Source organism: Xiphias gladius, chromosome 9 (genome assembly GCF_016859285.1).
Source record: "Xiphias gladius isolate SHS-SW01 ecotype Sanya breed wild chromosome 9, ASM1685928v1, whole genome shotgun sequence".
NCBI lineage: Eukaryota > Metazoa > Chordata > Actinopteri > Istiophoriformes > Xiphiidae > Xiphias > Xiphias gladius.
In genome coordinates this window covers 3,571,474-3,589,007 of record NC_053408.1, presented here as the reverse complement: position 1 = coordinate 3,589,007, position 17,534 = coordinate 3,571,474, and the positions used below count along the sequence as shown (strand labels likewise).

At 41.0% G+C, this 17,534-nt stretch overlaps 2 protein-coding genes across 3 annotated transcripts in view; one reads left to right on the top strand and one right to left on the bottom strand.

The window, feature by feature from the left end:
- LOC120794224 (rho GTPase-activating protein 44-like) overlaps positions 1-9,449 on the top strand; it is an 88,032-nt gene extending 78,583 nt beyond the window's left edge. The window contains exons 20-21 of the mRNA XM_040135068.1: positions 1,395-1,778; positions 5,613-9,449. Of these exons, the coding sequence (XP_039991002.1) occupies positions 1,395-1,778; positions 5,613-5,770 (542 nt within the window). The 3' untranslated portion in view covers positions 5,771-9,449. The remainder of the gene's footprint in view (positions 1-1,394; positions 1,779-5,612) is intronic.
- A 1,369-nt stretch (positions 9,450-10,818) lies between these two features.
- Positions 10,819-16,972, bottom strand: LOC120794223 (testis-expressed protein 47). Of its 2 annotated transcripts, none has more exons than XM_040135067.1 (9): positions 16,836-16,972; positions 14,620-14,692; positions 13,922-14,025; positions 13,757-13,821; positions 12,726-12,804; positions 12,225-12,362; positions 11,930-12,077; positions 11,687-11,746; positions 10,819-11,296 (listed from the first exon to the last, which is right to left on the bottom strand). In XM_040135067.1, the coding sequence occupies exons 1-8, from the start codon at positions 16,953-16,955 to the stop codon at positions 11,709-11,711; spliced, it is 765 nt and encodes a 254-aa protein (XP_039991001.1). In that variant the 5' UTR covers positions 16,956-16,972; the 3' UTR covers positions 10,819-11,296; positions 11,687-11,708. The 2 variants fall into 2 exon arrangements, with proteins under 2 accessions (XP_039991001.1, XP_039991000.1); XM_040135066.1 differs by having other exon boundaries at positions 10,819-11,135.
- Positions 16,973-17,534: the final 562 nt, after the last annotated feature.

Here is a 17,534-nt window from a genome sequence, read left to right as displayed (position 1 = left end):
TAAGTGGACACCGTTTACTTTGGCGTTATCCTCCCGGCCATTTAATGCCATTGAATCTGTAACATTTCTGGCCTCGTGTGTTTGTTAAAGTGATGGTATTTTTGGCATCTGAGAGCCCCTTTCAGACATGCCCCTCGTTATGTAAACACGCTGTCAATTTCACACGTCAGTCTCAAGTTTGAGTGAGCCCCCCAGTCACTTTTTTTGGTACAAGTCACAACACTGGTCTTAGTCTGAACCGAATGCTGCCACACTAACGTAAAGGCTACAGCAGCACAACTTTAAATAAGCAGATTAAAGGCAAAAAGTCCTGTTCCACCTTTTTCAGTTATATAAAAATAATTTTATCTCTTACGCAAAAAGGACATCAGTCTGATAAACTGTTTTATCATTGAAAACTGCGAATTTTAACGCTTTTCATCCAACGTGTGAGCAAAAAGAAAGTCACGTCCCTAACGTCGTGTTACTTTTAACTTTTCTGGAGGAGGGATCCCTCCACTGTCGCTCTTCCTGAGATTTCTCCCACGTTTTCCCTGCGTCGTTGTTGTTGTTGTTGTTTTTGATTCCCGAAAAAAGTCCTTAGACTCTGAGGACATGTGTTGTTTGCCGTACAGATTTTGCTCTATGAAATAAACTGACTTGACTTGGCTATAAAACAGACAACGGAATTTTATATTCTAAGTAATAAACGATGAAATTGTAAAGGAAATTCATTTGGGGAGAGGCGGGTAACTCTCACGTTCATCGTGATCATTAAAGGGGCACTCCTCCGAATTTTAAGTAGTAAGTGAAGTCAGTTTATCCACCGTGGTTAGTCCTGCTAAGCCTGTAAAAACAGTCGTATACCGTCGCCTGTGGCTTCAGAGGGAGCTTCAGGTAGACCGAGAACAGGCTGGACTTGGTCTTTGAGAATTTTTTTTTTTTTTTTTACAAAAAAATCTGTTTTACAAAGTTTGAAAAGATGAGGGAATTTAACAGGCGGGCGAAGTCTAATGAGAGACCACTGTACATTCTAGGAACTGCAGAATCTAGTGTTTCTGAAGGTTGACTCATGCTAAGGACTAAAAGTCAGGAAATCTCAGGCCCTGCTGCTTGAATTTGGGAGCCTCCCCGTGTAACTGAAGTACAACGCACTCACCGGAGCACTCCTTTAATTAAGCCACAGTGGCAAACAGGGATTGAACTCTGAAACCAGTTTTAAAATCCGTCGCTTTAACAGCCTGTGAGAGGACTGAGACCCCTCTTCTTCCTTCATATCGTAATGTTTCCAACTCGCCGTTGTTCTCCAGCAGTGACACTGCTCCATCTTGCACGACAGGTGCAAAACATGATTGCAGCTTTGTAATATTTATACGATGGTGATCTTTTTTTTTTTCTGGCCGGGGTTTCCACAGCAAAGAAGCTGGCCCCGATCCCACCTAAAGGCCCTTACTGCCAGACAGGAGCCATGTCCGACCAGTCGACAGGCCAGCCGTCTCCAGTCAGCTTGTCGCCCACTCCTCCCAGCACCCCCTCCCCATACGGCTTCAGCTACCCACAGGGGTACGCCACCATCGGCTCTCCGGGTCAGGCCCAGTCGGCCACCACCCCGTCTCTCTCCTCTCCACCTTCGCTGGCCGGGACTCTCACCAAGGCCAGGCCGACCCCCAAGCCGCCCCGGCAGAGGCCTAGCTTACCTCCTCCTCAGCCCCCCACCACACCCGGCACCAGTCCCCAGCCTCTGGAGCACTCATCAGGGCTCCTGGACGGTTTGTCTCCTGGGGAAAGCATGTCCACAGGTAATGTAACAGATTAAAGCACATCACCACATCTGTACACACTGACTGAACTGTTGCTGTGTTTGACTTTTCACAGAACATAGAATGCTTTTTACTGTACTCCATTTATCTGAGCCCATTTATTACTGGTTACTGTGAATGATGGAGTGTTTTTCATGAATAATATGGCATAAGTCGACAAATGTAGCTGTTACCGGTAGATTGACAATCAATTTATCACTAAATTACCAGAAACTTTAGATAACAAATACATCTCTCGTTTTTTATTGGACTTTTTTGCTTCGCAGAGTACGAATATTTATATGTCAGGGTAACAGACTTTTACAGGATGGTGGAGTTGTGTTAACATCTTTGATGCTAAATGAAATGTCTGATTTAGACCCAGGTATTCACACATCATACAGTATCTTAAACAATCTGAACACCCATATTCTGTTGCATAATATGTAAAGGAGAAGTCTGGTGATATTGTATGTTTTTCTTATTGTCAACAAATCCCATGAAAAGACCAAAACCAACAATGAACAGATCCAAACAACCAGTGCTTTGTGTGTTTCCATAGCCTGATATACCTTATTCCTTTTTGCCATGGACAAAGCAAGGCGGGTTTTATTTTTCTAGCACCTTTCAACAAGAAGGCAGTTCGAAGTGCTGTACACGAGACACAAAAGAAACACGGCAATATAAAAAGGCACATTTAAATAGAATTCATTTAATAAATGTAAGGTTAAATAGAATAAAACGGTTTAAACGGGAGAATAAAAATGTCAGCGCATGTACAGTGCAGTGCCGGATATGAATAAATGGTCCCAGATTCGATTTAAACACATCAGTGAGCCAAGCTGTTGTACGAGGTGACATTTTCCTTCATCACCACGAACACACACACACACACACTGTAGTTTACCTTGGCTCAGTCCCACACACACCGTCCTGCTGCCATAAGTACTCACCAGAGCGCCACATGTGGATTAATCCGCTGATGGAAATAGTCCCCAACAAATGCGCTATTTCCTCCTTTTTGCTAAAAACTACAGTGGCTATTCATTTTAGGAAATTATTTAGCACTTTTTAAATATGAAACTATATAGTTGTGACCTGTTTTTTTTAAAGATTTACATCTTCAGCAGCAACCAGTGAACTTGGAGGTGAGGTTCACAGTCAGGGCAGGGAAGTCAAAAATCAAAATTACTGACCTTGAAACCCATTTTTGGACTGTTTCATAACGCTACTGGTATTAACAAATCCTACACGTCACCACATCAGTGAACTTTTAGGCCTAAATCAGAAATGAAAAATGGATGTCTTCAAAAATGAAGATTAAGCCTTAGAAATGGTGTGTGCGGCGAATAGACTGCTTCTTCTGTCTTTTCTATTATGATTACCATTACTATTAAAATTTAACATTATTATTAATTTATTTTACATCACCACGTCCATACCAACATGAACTATGGGGAATCTTCCAAGAGAAGTCTGTACCCGAAGCGGTCTCTCTGGAGGTCCACGGAAAGTCCACTGGAGGTCCTTGTGGACTTGATAAATTGTGGATCTGGAGGTTCAGCCGGGGTCTTTTCGTGGGATTTGTTAACAATAAAAAAAATATGACACGACACCAGTTTTATTTTTTTTAGGTTCAGGCGGATTGAAGATTCTTAAAAGCATCATGACTTTTGAAATGGAATCATTAGTCTGCACTAAAACATGATGATTTTTTGTGGACTGTTGCTGGACTTAACACTCTATTTACATTTTATTTACCTCATCCTCACAAGTAGGTTCTAATTATGTTTTGGTCTAATTTTCCCTTCTTGTCGACTGCTCTTATTGTCTCACTTACAGCGGTATGAGGCGAGAGGTTCAGTGTGATTCTGTGTGTGAGAGGGACTTTTAGGGTAAGCAGGAGTTTCCCGTGCTAAAGCCTCACCTCCCCCCACCCCACCCCCCCCTTCCAACCCAATCCCTTCGCCATCTCGGTCAAACACGGAGCCAGCTCACAGTAGGGTGAAGTTGCCAGCAGACGCGGATTTTGGATCAGGCTGACATCTGATTCACTGTTTCGCCTCTATGGCAGCCCCACTCTAGAGCCGCTCCTTGTGTTACCTATACATGACTTCTCTTTATGTATACGCCGACATACAGCTGATGTGTTCAAGTCCACCTTTAACCCGTTTTGTTGGCCTTTGCATGGTGCCTGAGACTGTGATGCATGGCTTACCGTCCAGTCTGAACAGACCAGGGCGGACGCCTTTTTTACTCTGCCGAAAACCTCTTCCGCCTTAAGGACTCCCGCCCGTGATGCCCTTCTCCAGCTGCCCCCCTACCCCCTGGCTTTGACGGTCACTGCCACCCCCCTCGCACTCCCGCTCCTCTCCACGGTGTTGTGCCTCACTGCCCGCCGCTGCTCCTCAGTCAGCACACCCCCTGTCCATCACACGCGTCACACTGTGGATTGTCATCATTCTCACAAATGACACCAGAGATGCACCAGTTATTCGATATCACTCTCAGGTCAATATATTAGTTTATACACGAGTATAACTAACTACATTGATCTTGTGGTTTTGGGTTTTGACAGTGTTTGCTGAATTTGTCTTTGAATGCTCATTGATCATGTCTGAATCAGGTGTAAGCATTAGGGATGCACGATACTGAGAGCTCTGCCAGTTTCCAGTAAAATCCTCGGTTAACTGATACTGATAATGACGAGATAGATTTTCTTTCCATTTCATCAGCACACCACCGTGTGTCTAGTTTGAAACAGATACTTGACAGAAAATCCGCACTATAAACTGGGGGAAAAGAGTTTGAAAGACGAGGGCGGGAAAGGACTCGGTAAAGAGGTAAGCGATGCATTGTGGGAGTGGTAGGATCCATTGTTTGTCACGCTTGACTCACGCTACGGACGAACAGTCAGGATATTTCAGCCTCTGCAGCAACAAGTTTGACAACTCTCTTGAAAAATCTGCCACCAGTTTTATGAGAGAATTACTAAATCACCTGTAAAGTCCTTATTTATCACTAAACACACTGTATCTCAGAGTCTCTTATCTTGGTGGCAATGTTTCAAACAGTAACGTTTCAGAATTGGTCAGTAATTTCCAAATTTGAATAGAAATAGCCTATTGCACGTATAAGCTTGTAGTTAACCTAATACTCTTCCACATACACTATATGGCCAAAAGCATATGTTGACCCCCTGTCCACGTACTTTTCTGTACGTTTCTTCTGGGGCGGATTTTTCATGGTTTGCGGCCCCTGAGTTCCAATTAAGGGAAAACTCCGCCAACTTAGTGGCAACTGTTTGGGGAAAGCCCCGCTCAGATTCAACGTGACAGTGCACACACCTCCATTAGGAAATGTTTTTTTTTTCCCAGTTCGGTGTGGAAGAACTCGACTGGCCTGCACAGAGATCCTGACCTCACTAATGGGAGAAAAATCCCTGCAGCCAGGTTCGACATCTGGTGGAAAGACCGGAACCAGAAGAGCGGAGGCTGTTAGAGCAGCAGATTAATGCTCATGGTTTCGGAATGAGATGGAGGTTCACATATGTGTGGCCATGTTGTGCATCACATTTGGTGGATTTAGATTTACTATTAATTCCCAATCTAATAAGCTGTCTTGTATATCGTGCACCCCTGTCATGCATTTTTTTATTTATTCATACTGTAACATTGGACTTCTGATGACCCACGTGCTTTGTGTGACATCATCCAGCATCGACGAACCCACATCTGGAATGATCTGTTTTCACTCTACAACCGATTTTCACCTAAACTAGCAGCATTCTTATTTCCCTCTCTGCTCACCCTGTCTGTTTCTCTGCTCTGCCAGATTCTCTCTGCAACTTGGACATCCCCGTCATTAACATGGAATTGGATGGTATTTTTGACTTGCCCCACATCTCCCCCTTCAGGAACTCAGTGGCGCTTCTCGAGTTGGCCCACAGCAGAGCGGAGTCGGAGGAAGAGTCTGAGAGCACAGTGCTATGACGCCACTGAGTCGCCCCCCTCCCACCCTGCCGGCTGATTCAATGAAACACAATGCTACTGCTGCACCATGTTGCTCGAAAACCCCACGCTCAACTCATTGACCTTTCACCTCTCCTGCTGGATGTCATCGTCGCACCTCGCCTGTACTCGATCCAGAGGGGCCGACCCGTAAAAACAAGTTCTTCTACACAGTAAAACAAGAAAAAATGAGAAGAAAACAGCTAAAAGAAATCTCCATACTCACAGTTACCTGAGGTGTTAGCGACAATGTGGCCAGGGGACTCTTGACATTTTATGTTGGCTGGAAACATGTTTCTTTTTTTTCTTTTTTTCTTTTTTGTTTAATTTAATGTTTTATGTTTCTTTTTGCCTTATTTGACTCACTTGCAATATTGCCTTTAACTTCACACACGAGACTGGAAACAGGCTGCTGGGAGGAATGAGTGCTCTTTGCTGCTGCTGCTGCCTCTCATGAGTGACTCTCCGAAGGAAGGACGACACAGTGCTGTACATCTGTCCTGCCGGTACCTGGGCTTTCTTCTTCCTTCTTTCTCCTTCGTTCCTCAGGGGTGTCAGTTGAAATGCCTCTCTCTGGCATGTGGTGGCAACAACCCCGAATTTCTGTCCCACCTGAGCGTTCACTGTGAGTGTGCCAGTATGTCGTTTTGGAAAGTGTGTGTGTATGTGTGCGCGTGCGTGCGCGTGTGTGTATTTTGTTAGTGTGTGATGTGTTTGGTAACTGTACTATATGATGTTGCACTGTTGGTGTCGTGGAACATAAAAAGGAATGCATGTTTTAGATATTTAGGTAAAATAACTACCAGGTTGCAAAGAGTTTCAACGCCCACTCACACCTTTCTCTATATTTACATGGCATTCAATCAGGATATCAATCACTGATTATTTATTGTTTATACTGTACATTTTCAGAGTATATGATATGATTAACATTCTAAATCAAATCAGATCATATTTTGTATCCACAGGAGAGCTATAGAGATACCGCTTTGTTCAGATATAGTCAATGCTGTCAGGGAGCTATTTAGTATATAAGTTTATGAAAGGTCCAACAAGCTGAAAAATGAACAACTCCATGTGATTATTCATAATTATTTTTGGCAGCAAGCGAAGTTACATGGGATTTTTCATTTTTCTCTTGTCAAATAAGGATTAATTTCAGTGTCAAGGATGGGGGGGCTGAATCCACAGAAAGACAAGAATGTGCAAGTTTGGTGGTGGTGAGCCTGGAGCGTGCCGCCAGAACATTTACGTACACTAAATTAATCATTGAAGTCCGACCAATAAAACATCCGTAAATCAGACTATTTTTAAGTATTTTGAATAGTTAATTGTTTACACCGGAGTTCGCTGGCTTGCAGCCGTCGTTTTTCTCTGCTTTTGTGGGCTCATTGCCACGTTTCCCTGCGCATTACTGCCACCAACTGTGGATCAGCGGAATAGCGGAGGCCCACTCATAAAAACACTCGTCCATAGTTCTACTAGTAGTCAAACACTCCACGGGGTACCTTTAATGTTTATGTGCCGGACAGCTCTCACGACAGTCAGAGAGAGCCGCTCCTAAATTAAGTGATCGCAAAATGGAAAGTGCAAACGTGAGAGCAAGAAACAAATGATTTGTGAGATAGAATATGAATATGAAGAAACACAAGTGAATGTTCAAATGTAAAATTGGATTTAATATATAATTTTAATTTAAGCCTTTTTCAAAATTTGTTTGATGACTCCATTTTAAAATGCAGTTATGAAGCCATCATTTAAAGTCAGAATAAGAAAAAAACTTAATGATCCTTTTATTTTTATTTTTTTTAAAACCTGCATCAACTTGTGTTTTTTCCCGCTAAGGGGCAACTGAAACAACCTGTACACATAACACTGATATATCATCACCTTTTAAAATTCATACGGAGAACTTGTTTTCAGATAGTTGCCCTTTTAAACATCTGGCAGATACAGAGCGACATTTAGGTTCTCTTTTAGCTCTGGTTTTGTCTCCACCGACTCATGAGTTAGACATCAAACATCAAATAATTAAATGATCATATTTAAAAAAGTAAAAGCCTATAATAACTCCAGTGGCACACTTCAGGCTCAATATGGGAGAATCATCCCTGGCGAAGCGTCGTCAGAGCATACAGGCACAAGATTTTGTCCTGGTGCCCTGAGGTATTATAACATCCAATCATATCGTAACAAAGAAACTGAAAACTGTCTCGACATACTCCCAGAAAAAAAAAGGTGCTATTTTTTTTGTCAAAAACAAAACCCTGCAGCTCCAGTGGTAAAGTAAGCACACTTTTTTTTCTGACAGTGCAGTTTCACTTTCAGCAACCTCCCCATTTCAGTTAATGGGAACCCTGTCTGACGATGCTGAAATTTTTGGTCTATATTAGTGAACCAGAGGTAAGTGCAAAGATATGTGTATATGTGTTTATTTTGATGAGAGTATTTATACAGATATATTTCTGAATACTTTTTACTAGGTGTGAGGAATTGTGATTGTTTCCACTACACACAAATATCATCTGAGGATAAAAAAAAAGATAAAAAAAAAAGAAAAAGGAAAAAAAGCATTCACACACGGGACCAGAATTTCCCCGCTGTCGCGTTAAAACCTTTTCAGGAATCAGAGGTTCAGTTTAAGAGAACACTTGAAAATCAATAAAACTGGAGTAACAAGGTTTGCGTATGACAGCGGCAGTTTATTTGCCTTGCGGTGGGTTTTGTTGTGACCTATCCAGATTTGTAAGATTTTCCTTTTGTCCTGACATCCACTACACATGGCCTGAAAGTCACTGTGCTGCTCTACCATCCTCTTTCTTTTAAAGTGCGATATTATTCACAAGGTTTTTGTAAATACTAAAACCTCTGCACATACAGTACATGTTCTGTATATACTGACAGGGGAGAAATTTAAATACAAATACTATTGAGATATATAAATTATGACAAACATAAGATTATACTGTATATTCTAATATTATAATGTTGCTGGCTCTAGCACATAATGCCACATTGACACAAAAAAAACATTAAGTAGACTTGGCAAACTAAAAATTTTAACCCATGGCACTGACGTAGGCTCAAGGTTAAATCTAGTTTGTAGATTTCCTACATAAAACAGCTGATAGTGCTTGAGTTGCAGATTCTTGAATAAGAATTACACTCTTGAACCCTGATTACGGCTTTACAGTAAGAACAAAAGCCCACGCTGTAAAACAGTAATACCTTTCTAATCAGTATATGCTTGTTGCAGCATGACACTGCAGCTATGTGAGGCCACATTACATTTAATAAAAAATGAAAGATGTCTTGTGCATCATTTTATACATTTTCCCACAGCTCAACCTGACATAGAATTTAAAATCATTTTCTGTGGGTTTATACAATGATTCTCATCACAACCGGCAGTTGTAATGATGGATCAGCCATAGGGTCCAGCAGGGTTTAAGAGGTCAAAAGAGACAGCGGATAATGAATCTCCTCAGTTCCACAACATGACTGAAAACACTTTTCCACATATAAGATATGTGATTTGAAAGTGAGAACATACAAAAAAATGTTTCACAGGCAGAAAAACTACCAAATGGAAAGCAGTTCAAAAAGAAGTAAAAAAAAAAGTTCTACAGTTTAGGGCTGAAATGAATGACTATCGATTAACCTCGATTAATCATAGAATCATTTGAAAAAATGGCCATTATAATTTCCTAAAGCTCAAAGTGCTGTCATTTATTTTGCAAATTATTTTTCAGTCAATCAGACAAATTCTTACTACAATTCACACCAGTCACTGGATTTAATCAGATCCTCTGGCTGAGTTTAAATCAGTACAGCATAAAATGCTATCACCACTATTTAAAAACTGTAATATTTAACGAAAAACCTCGAAACAGTTTCTTAAAGAAGTTATTGTTGCGGTTAGGCTGTGCTGAGGTGAATGGTGTGTCCTGTCTTTGTCTGGATCTCCGTGTGTCGATGTGCTGCTCTTCATTTTGTACTCAAGGGAATCAGATCAAGGTCCTGCACATAGAGTATTCATCAGAAGCAACTTTATTAACAATAACCCTGTCGAGCAGAGGCGGTCGGAGAGACGGTTTCCAGTGTTACAGCTCTTGCAAGCATGCCCTTTGCGCGCTGAAATACAAAGGCCTTTTTTTAGAGATGAATCGGCGGAATGTACCGGTGATAGACGATGTTCACCTTCAGGATACGGGCAGATTGTGTGTGTTGTGGACATAGTTTCAAGTAAAAGAGGGTGGCGGGGTAATCGATTAAAAAACGTGTGTAAGTCCTAATCTTAGGGGGAGGGGGGTGTTTGACTCGACATTGTCCTGTGTGAAACTCAGCAGCATGCTTTTCAACCATGCCTATGAAATATGTCTCATCTTTGGTCCTATCTAAATGTGCTTGTATTTATTTTTTATAAGTGATAGTAGATCGACCTTTGCAAGCGAAGAATGATTCAGTGCTCCCCTTGACCTTCTTCGGTTTTCACCGCATACCTTCTGTGTTACGTTAATACAGTATGTTCCACCGTTTTTATCTATAGCAAATAAATAAGATCACATCGGACTCAAAACAGAGACCACCGTCAGGAAAATCAAAAATCTTCATGACATGATGGAAGAGAGGAGTGTCTGCGCCCTCAGGGGACTTGCGTCTGCTGAAACGTTTCTATGAATTCACACTGAAATCCGGCAAGAAAAAATGTGGTGCACATAGGTTTGTTTTTACCCGTGAGTTTGTAGATTACACCGTGGTGCATGCAGCCATTGCAAGTACATCTCCAATCGTCTGTTCATTTTTGATTTTCATTTTGTTTTGCTTAAGTTTAAGTTCCAGGTAATGGGGGCCAAAATAAAAAGGGAACACATAAGCGAGCAAGGAATCTTTTTACACTTAAAAGTTCTTTGTGTCAAACTGTAGTGATGCTGTGGACTCTTTAGAGTTTGGCGTGAAGAGGAAATGCCTTTTCTTGGTCATGCTATCTACCGGTCACCAAGTGGAACACAGTGTAAGATAAAAGAAAAAAAAAGATCATCTTCATCCGAATGTTGAAACTATTAAAAATGTTTTTATATTACTTGGATTTTCTGTGCCTTTCTTATGAGTGATCAACATTGAAAACTGCGTTGAATTACTTTTCACAGAATAACTTTTATGCATGAAAGCATTTGGAACAGAAAGAAATATTTCTGGACCAAACAAGTGACACAAATAGAAGCCAGAAAAGTGCTGCAGTAGGTTAAATGTGGGTATAAAAGTGTCTGGTTGGATCACAGTGATTTCTCTCTGCTAGGAAGCCTTCAGTCACATCCAAGGTGCTTCGGCGAAGGCCAAACACATTCTGCAGAGACATAAAACATGTGATCACAGTTTGGAATTGCAAGGTAAATCAAAAGTAAGGGGCTCACTTTGACAGCGCCGGAATGCGCCTGGCATGCAGATCTCTTTGACGACAAGCAGCCGTGCGGTGTGAGAAATCCTGTGAACAGCTAGACGTCAGCCCTAAACCCTCCAACACACAGTGGTCGTGGTCAAAACATGCTGTTCTTCATGGAAAGAAAAAAACAAATCACTTCTAAAAATGAGCTGTCCGCAGACATCGCTGCCAGCTGTTTTCATTGGAACTACTGTACCAAAAATAAATCCCTGTTGATTCTGGAGAGAGATGTCGCTGCAGGTTTTTTTTAAATATAGTTTTTCAAACAAATTTCCTTTCACCTCAGTTGTATTGGAGTGAAAACAGAAATCTCAAAGACAGACATTTCAAAACTCGAGCAAGGGAAACCAAAACTATCTGCATATGTTTTTCTGTAAGTTCGGTGAACTCATCCTTTAACTGATAAAGGGTTAGATGTCCGGTACGTAGATGAAACATGCATATTGAATCCTTACCTTTGACCTTTAGTCCAAAAAGTTAAACTGTGGTGAGGCAGCTGCTTCGAATAACTTGTCCTGTTAAGCAATCAGAATATTTCACACAGGAAAGTTTGCTTTCTTGTGACTTGATTCATCACAGAAATGAACATGATTATCACAAAGATACTAATCTTTTCCTTTAAGGTCAACGTTTTTGTAATGCTTTCTTAATAAGCATATTAATCACGAATCAAAAATCAACAGGAAGGTGCCACTTACCAAAGTCCATGCTGATGTTTAGGGGGGAGTTGTACATCTGTAGGTACAGTTGTGGACTCTGGAGCTCATCTCGAGCCAACAGCTTTTCTAGAACCTCCTGAGAGACGATCAGCTCTGGGGTCTCGTCCAGCACTGATCCAGGGAGAGCCTTAGAGTTCAGATGGTCAGAGAAAATCCTTTTTAGAAAACTTACAATAGCAGGATTCTTTTGTTGTTATAAAAACAAACTGATGAGATTTGCCTGTGAATCTGCCACAAGACAACCCAAGATTTTAACTTATAAAAGTAAACACACCTTCTGAGATATTTTGAGCTGCTCGCCCAGATTCCGCAGTGCTGACAGGACACTGCAAACCAGACTCTCCGTGCTCTCTTCTTCTTCCTCAAGTCCCTTAGCCCGAGGGTCTCCAGCCACCTGATCTGCATCCAGCGCCTTCAGTCAAAAACACAAATCACACAGTCAAATGACACCCATGGATACAGGTTATAGTTCATAAGGAAAACGTACAGACAGGTGACAAATTAAAGTGAACAAAACTGAGTGAATGTGTTGAGAAACATAACAAATGCAGATTCTTCCATACAGGGCAAAAGGGGGTCAGTGAATAGTTTGATAAAAAAATTAGATGGATCAAATACTGCGACCTTCTCCGTCAAAAGTTCTCAACCCAACTGACACTACTCTTGAGGCTCATGGTGGCCTTACCGCTTACTAAGACCTTTAATCTGTCACGCATCTGTATCGGCCTCGTATTCATGCAACCGCAGAGACCAGAAGTAGAGATGCAAGACAAACCTTGTAGCTCCACTGTTGGAACATCCTGCTTTGAGGATCATGTGCCATGAACACAATCTTTGGAGTCTCCAGCAGGGCACTAAGAAAGGATTTTAAAATAGTTAGTACTGTTGACTTCAGCACCAACAGGTCCAATGTCAGGGGCAAGGTTGAAATTTCTCAGCATGGGAACTGGCGGAGCAGCATTGATGAAATCTTTAACCCTGCCAGTCCCACTGAAGTGCTGGCATCCTGTCCACGGGACATGATCCGAGTGATCTATCTCGTCCTGGTCCCTATAGGCAGAATGAGCTATCATGCCTGCGTGTAAACCCTCCTTATGTGTTATTATAACCATCCAAATGGCAATGTAAGCATCAAAGTTTTGTTGTGTGCCATTCTTCTTAATGTGGGAAGAGGCTGCAAAGACTTCACTGCACAGCTGTGTTACTGTTCTGTAATGGAGTGTCATGTTTGAGACCCTCAGAATTCACATTAAATGCTTTTTTGTAACTTTTTTTTTTCTTTTTGCATTTGTTCTAACTTTTCTCATAAATCATGAATGCAACTACTCACATCAGGTAAATCCTCATGTTCAGATAGTCCTTTGCTGTCTTGAAGAGGAATATGTACAACGCATCCATGTTTTGAAGCTAATGAAAGACTTTGAGAGGCTGATAGGTGGAAGTACTGGTAGTACAATGCTGCTGCTGCTGCATCCTAAAGGCATTAAAAGCTTCTGCTTTGTACCGTTTTAGCTATGCTAGTGGCGAGGCTCCAGGGACGACAGTGTTGGTCACGTCGTCGACAACTACTGGATGGATTGCCGCAAAATCTTTCATACACATTCGTGGTCCCAAGAGGTTGTATCCCACTGACTTTGTTGGTCCCCTGACTTGCGCCACCATGAGGCTGACAGTTGTGGTTTTGAGTGAAAAGTCTCAACAACTACTGGATGGATGGTTGGAAACGTGCCTCAGATATTCATGCCCCTTGTCCTACATCATATAGTGTATGTGGTATTCATCTGCAATACAAGAAAGCATCGTTACCAGTCCGTCTGTAGTTGCACGTCTTTGAGGTCTTTCAAAACAGAAACCAGAGCATCCCTGGATGACTGGAAGGGAGCAACACAGCAAACTGTAAGCCCAAGATTTCACGTCCTAAACCCTCTTCATCGATTGATGCTGTGAATATTTATTTGGAGGCAAACTTACTTCAATGATATGCAGCAGACAGGATGGATAAATTAACAGCAGGCCCGTCATATGATCCCATATGTACTGTTTGTTTAGCTGAAAGATGAGGTTTTCATAATGAGCTGTGTGGAAACAAAGGGCAGAACAATGTATCAGTTTCTCAGACGAGAGAAAAGCTGGGTATCCTGACAACGACACAAAAGCCCGGTTCTGTTGTCAACACACAGTTCCAGCCTTTTCAGAGGGCTTTTATTGTGGGTTTTCTATGTATTTTTTGTGGAAGATCTCGTCGAAAAAGCAACCACACAAAGCTCTCACAAGGACGCCCCGCAGGCTCATTCACATACAAAGGTGTGAAAGCTGTAAAAGCACTCAAACAGGAGAAACAGGACTGCCTTTCACTGCTTTGACAGCAACTGCAGCACATTTTTATGCTTTTAAGAGTTGGAAAATTGTTCAAATTCAACCAAGGCAAATTGCTTCTTCTCTAGAAATCTACAGCTTGCAAATAGCGTATATCTATGTATTTTTAATATTAAAGCGAATACCATCCACTTCATTTCCCCTGAAGGAAAACTGGATTTTAATTGGTACAAAGTGATTAGTTCGTTGCTGGGAATGAAGGGATTGTGTCGACGAAATAGCAATGCCTTATTATCAGCCACTGAGCTGTTGTGCTCTCGGTCTTCGTAGCTCTAAGGTAATTGCTGGCTGACCTCCCAGTGCTGTCCCGTCGGCAAGATCGCGGGGGAGCCGAGCAATCAGGATCAGCCGCTGTAGCACGGTCCTCTGTGGGGACAAAGAGGAGAGGTCTTAGAAAAACCTCCAGAGTGACAGAGGAAAGTCCTAAAACACGTTTAAGTGGATACATACATGCGCGAAGGGAGGATATGTATTTGCATTTGTTTTCCTATTTATTGCAACATATTCCCATTAGTACCTGTGAGCAAAAGAGCTGCATGGTGTCATGATCTAAAGGTATTGATCAGATCTCAGAATTCAATAGGAAAGCCATCAACGTTTTCCTTACGCAAAACTTTGATTCCCTCTCCTCTTGTCTGACATTGAATACAAACCACATCTTTATCATTCAGATCCTTCCTCTGCTCCATAAGATGGTGAAATAAACTAGTCCCAGGTTCCTCCTCTTTCTTCTCCTCTGCTTTCAATGGGTCAGTTTTCTCCATCTGACTTTCTCTGTTCAATTCGAGCACTCTGGCAGAGTGAGTGAAGCCTTAGCGAGCCGCCCGCCTTCAGTGTTTATTAAAGCCTATATCCTAGAAACCCTTTGTTCTCCTGCGCTCTGGTGCGACTACAGATGTACACGATAAACACGTGAGCCAATCCCGGGCGGGGAAATCCTTGTATTTCAGCTAATGAAAGCCAGCAGGGGAGGGAACTGTACACAGGGGCATTGCAGAGGACAATTAACTGTATTTGGTCTGAAGCTAATGTTACAAACTGTTTGCTGGCAGTTACGTGCTAATGAGGCCATGTTCAAGGAAAAACGACAAAATGTTCTCATTTGGTTTGGTCTGAAAAAATAAGTTATTAAATTTAATGTCATGTCAAACTCTCCTTCCCTCATTACTTGCATGGTCACTTACTAGGTTTTCACCCAGATAGGACGTTTTCTATGGCAACTAATTACATTAGCCTTCAAGTTGTAAAAAAAATAAAAAGAAATAAATAGACAAATTAAAATAATTTAAATATGGACAGCTCTCTCTGTTAGAGTAAAACACTGTTGTGCCATCAGTGGTGGAGGGAGTACCCAGATACTTAATTAAGTATAAGTACTGATATCACAATGTAAAAAAATCCTCCATTACAAATAAAAGTCCCGCATTTACGGTTTTCAGCTAAATTTATTTAAAGTATAACAGGTAAAAGTACTCTTTTCGTAGACGTAATAAATTACATTTTTAATACTGATGCATTAATGTTCAGACAGTATTTCACTGTCGTAGCCGATCCAGCGTCAGCCAGTTTTAACTACTTTATCTACAGTTAGGTAGTTTAGTCCGGCGGTTCCCAACCTAGGGGTCGGGTCCCTCCAAAGGGGTCGCAGAATATATGTGACGTGATTAATGGGGTAAAAAAAAAAAAGAAGAAAAAACAAAGTGTTGCTAGACAGATTTGGATTCAAATTTCAGACTTTTCTCTTTGTTTTTGGTGAAATATTGGAGTATTAGAGTTTTTTCTTTAATTGAATTGAACCATCTTAAAAATTTAGAGGAGAAATGTTTCTTTGTATGGAGCTGCTCATAACTCATAAGCACTTTTGTTTTTGTTTTGCTTTTTTGTAAGAGGTAATACTTATTATATGTTTTTTTTTAAAGTTACTTTAAGTAAAATCTTAATCTGACAAGCAACTACAGCTGGCAGATAAACACAGTGGAGTCAAAAGTACAACGTTTCCTTTGAACTGTGGTGGAGTGTAAAGTAACATCAAATAAAAACACTCAAGTAAAGTACGATCACCTCAAATTTGTACTAAAGTACATTACTTGAGTAAATATAACTAGTTACACTCCACCGCTGTGTGCTATAAAAACGTTGTTAGAATTCTAAAGCTATTAGAACCAGCACATTAATCCACAATGGAACGAAAACAATCATTAGCTGCAGGCAAATACAAAGTGGATAAAAATCTGCTGCGTGTCAACCAAGTGAAATGCTGCTTACGCATTAATGCATCAGCAATAATAATCTAATGATATAATATATGATAGTGCAACAGTCATAGAGGCCATTTTTCTGCATTGAGTACTTTGAATACTTTAAGTAAATTTTCCTGATTTTACCTACAGGCTTTAACTCGGGTAACATTTTCAATACAGGACTAAGTTTTTTTTTGTATTTTAATTAATTTGTGGGGCAGTTGGACGAGGCACACACCCTGTAATCGTTACCGTTTATCGGCACAAACCTCTCTCGCTGTCCCGTGAAACGCTTGGAACATCGTCTCTCTGTCTCTTTCTTCCTCCTCCGAGTCTCTGTTCTCCCAAGACTTGACGGAGAAGCTTCTGACTCTCTGTGAGGCCGCCATACTGTTCCCAGCTCAACCAAGATGTCAGGGGGCTCCGCTTTCGGTGGGTTACCATGGCAACACGGCCCGTCAAGCCGTCACCACGTACGTGCCTACGCAAGTGGGTTTTGATCGATACGAATTTTTTTTTTAAAATAATTTTATTGTTGATTTTCTTTTGTTGACAATTCACGTAATTTAATTTATTTTCCTATTTTTGATAGTTTTCATTTATTTTTTTTCTCTTACTACTGAGATTCTGATTGGCTACCGTGGTTAATACCACTTATACCGACACATTTGCTTAGCACAATGTATCTCGGGCAATATAACTGATCGATTTATTGATTTATTTATCATTTTGTCATTTATTTATCATAATATTTGTCTTAAGCTCCACTCTTGTGTAAGAACACTAATTTTTTTTATCACTCACTGTGGGGATCAATGAAACTTCATCTCATCTTATCTTAACCTGACTCGTTGTTTGTTGTTTGTACATTTATTGTAATTAAAACAAACAAACAAAACAAAAACAACAACGACAAAAAAAAAAAGCTCACTTTAAATAAAAATTAAGACCACATGTCAGTAGTTCAA

Coding starts and splice junctions, on each gene's coding strand:
- LOC120794223 (XM_040135067.1), bottom strand. CDS start 16,955: ATGGCGGCCTCACAGAGAGTCAGAAGCTTCTCCGTCAAGTCTTGGGAG. Junction 12,805..13,756: donor GTGCAACTACAGACGGACTG/GTAACGATGCTT, acceptor ATCCTTTCTTAG/TGCCCTGCTGGAGACTCCAA. Junction 12,363..12,725: donor TCCAACAGTGGAGCTACAAG/GTTTGTCTTGCA, acceptor TTTTGACTGAAG/GCGCTGGATGCAGATCAGGT.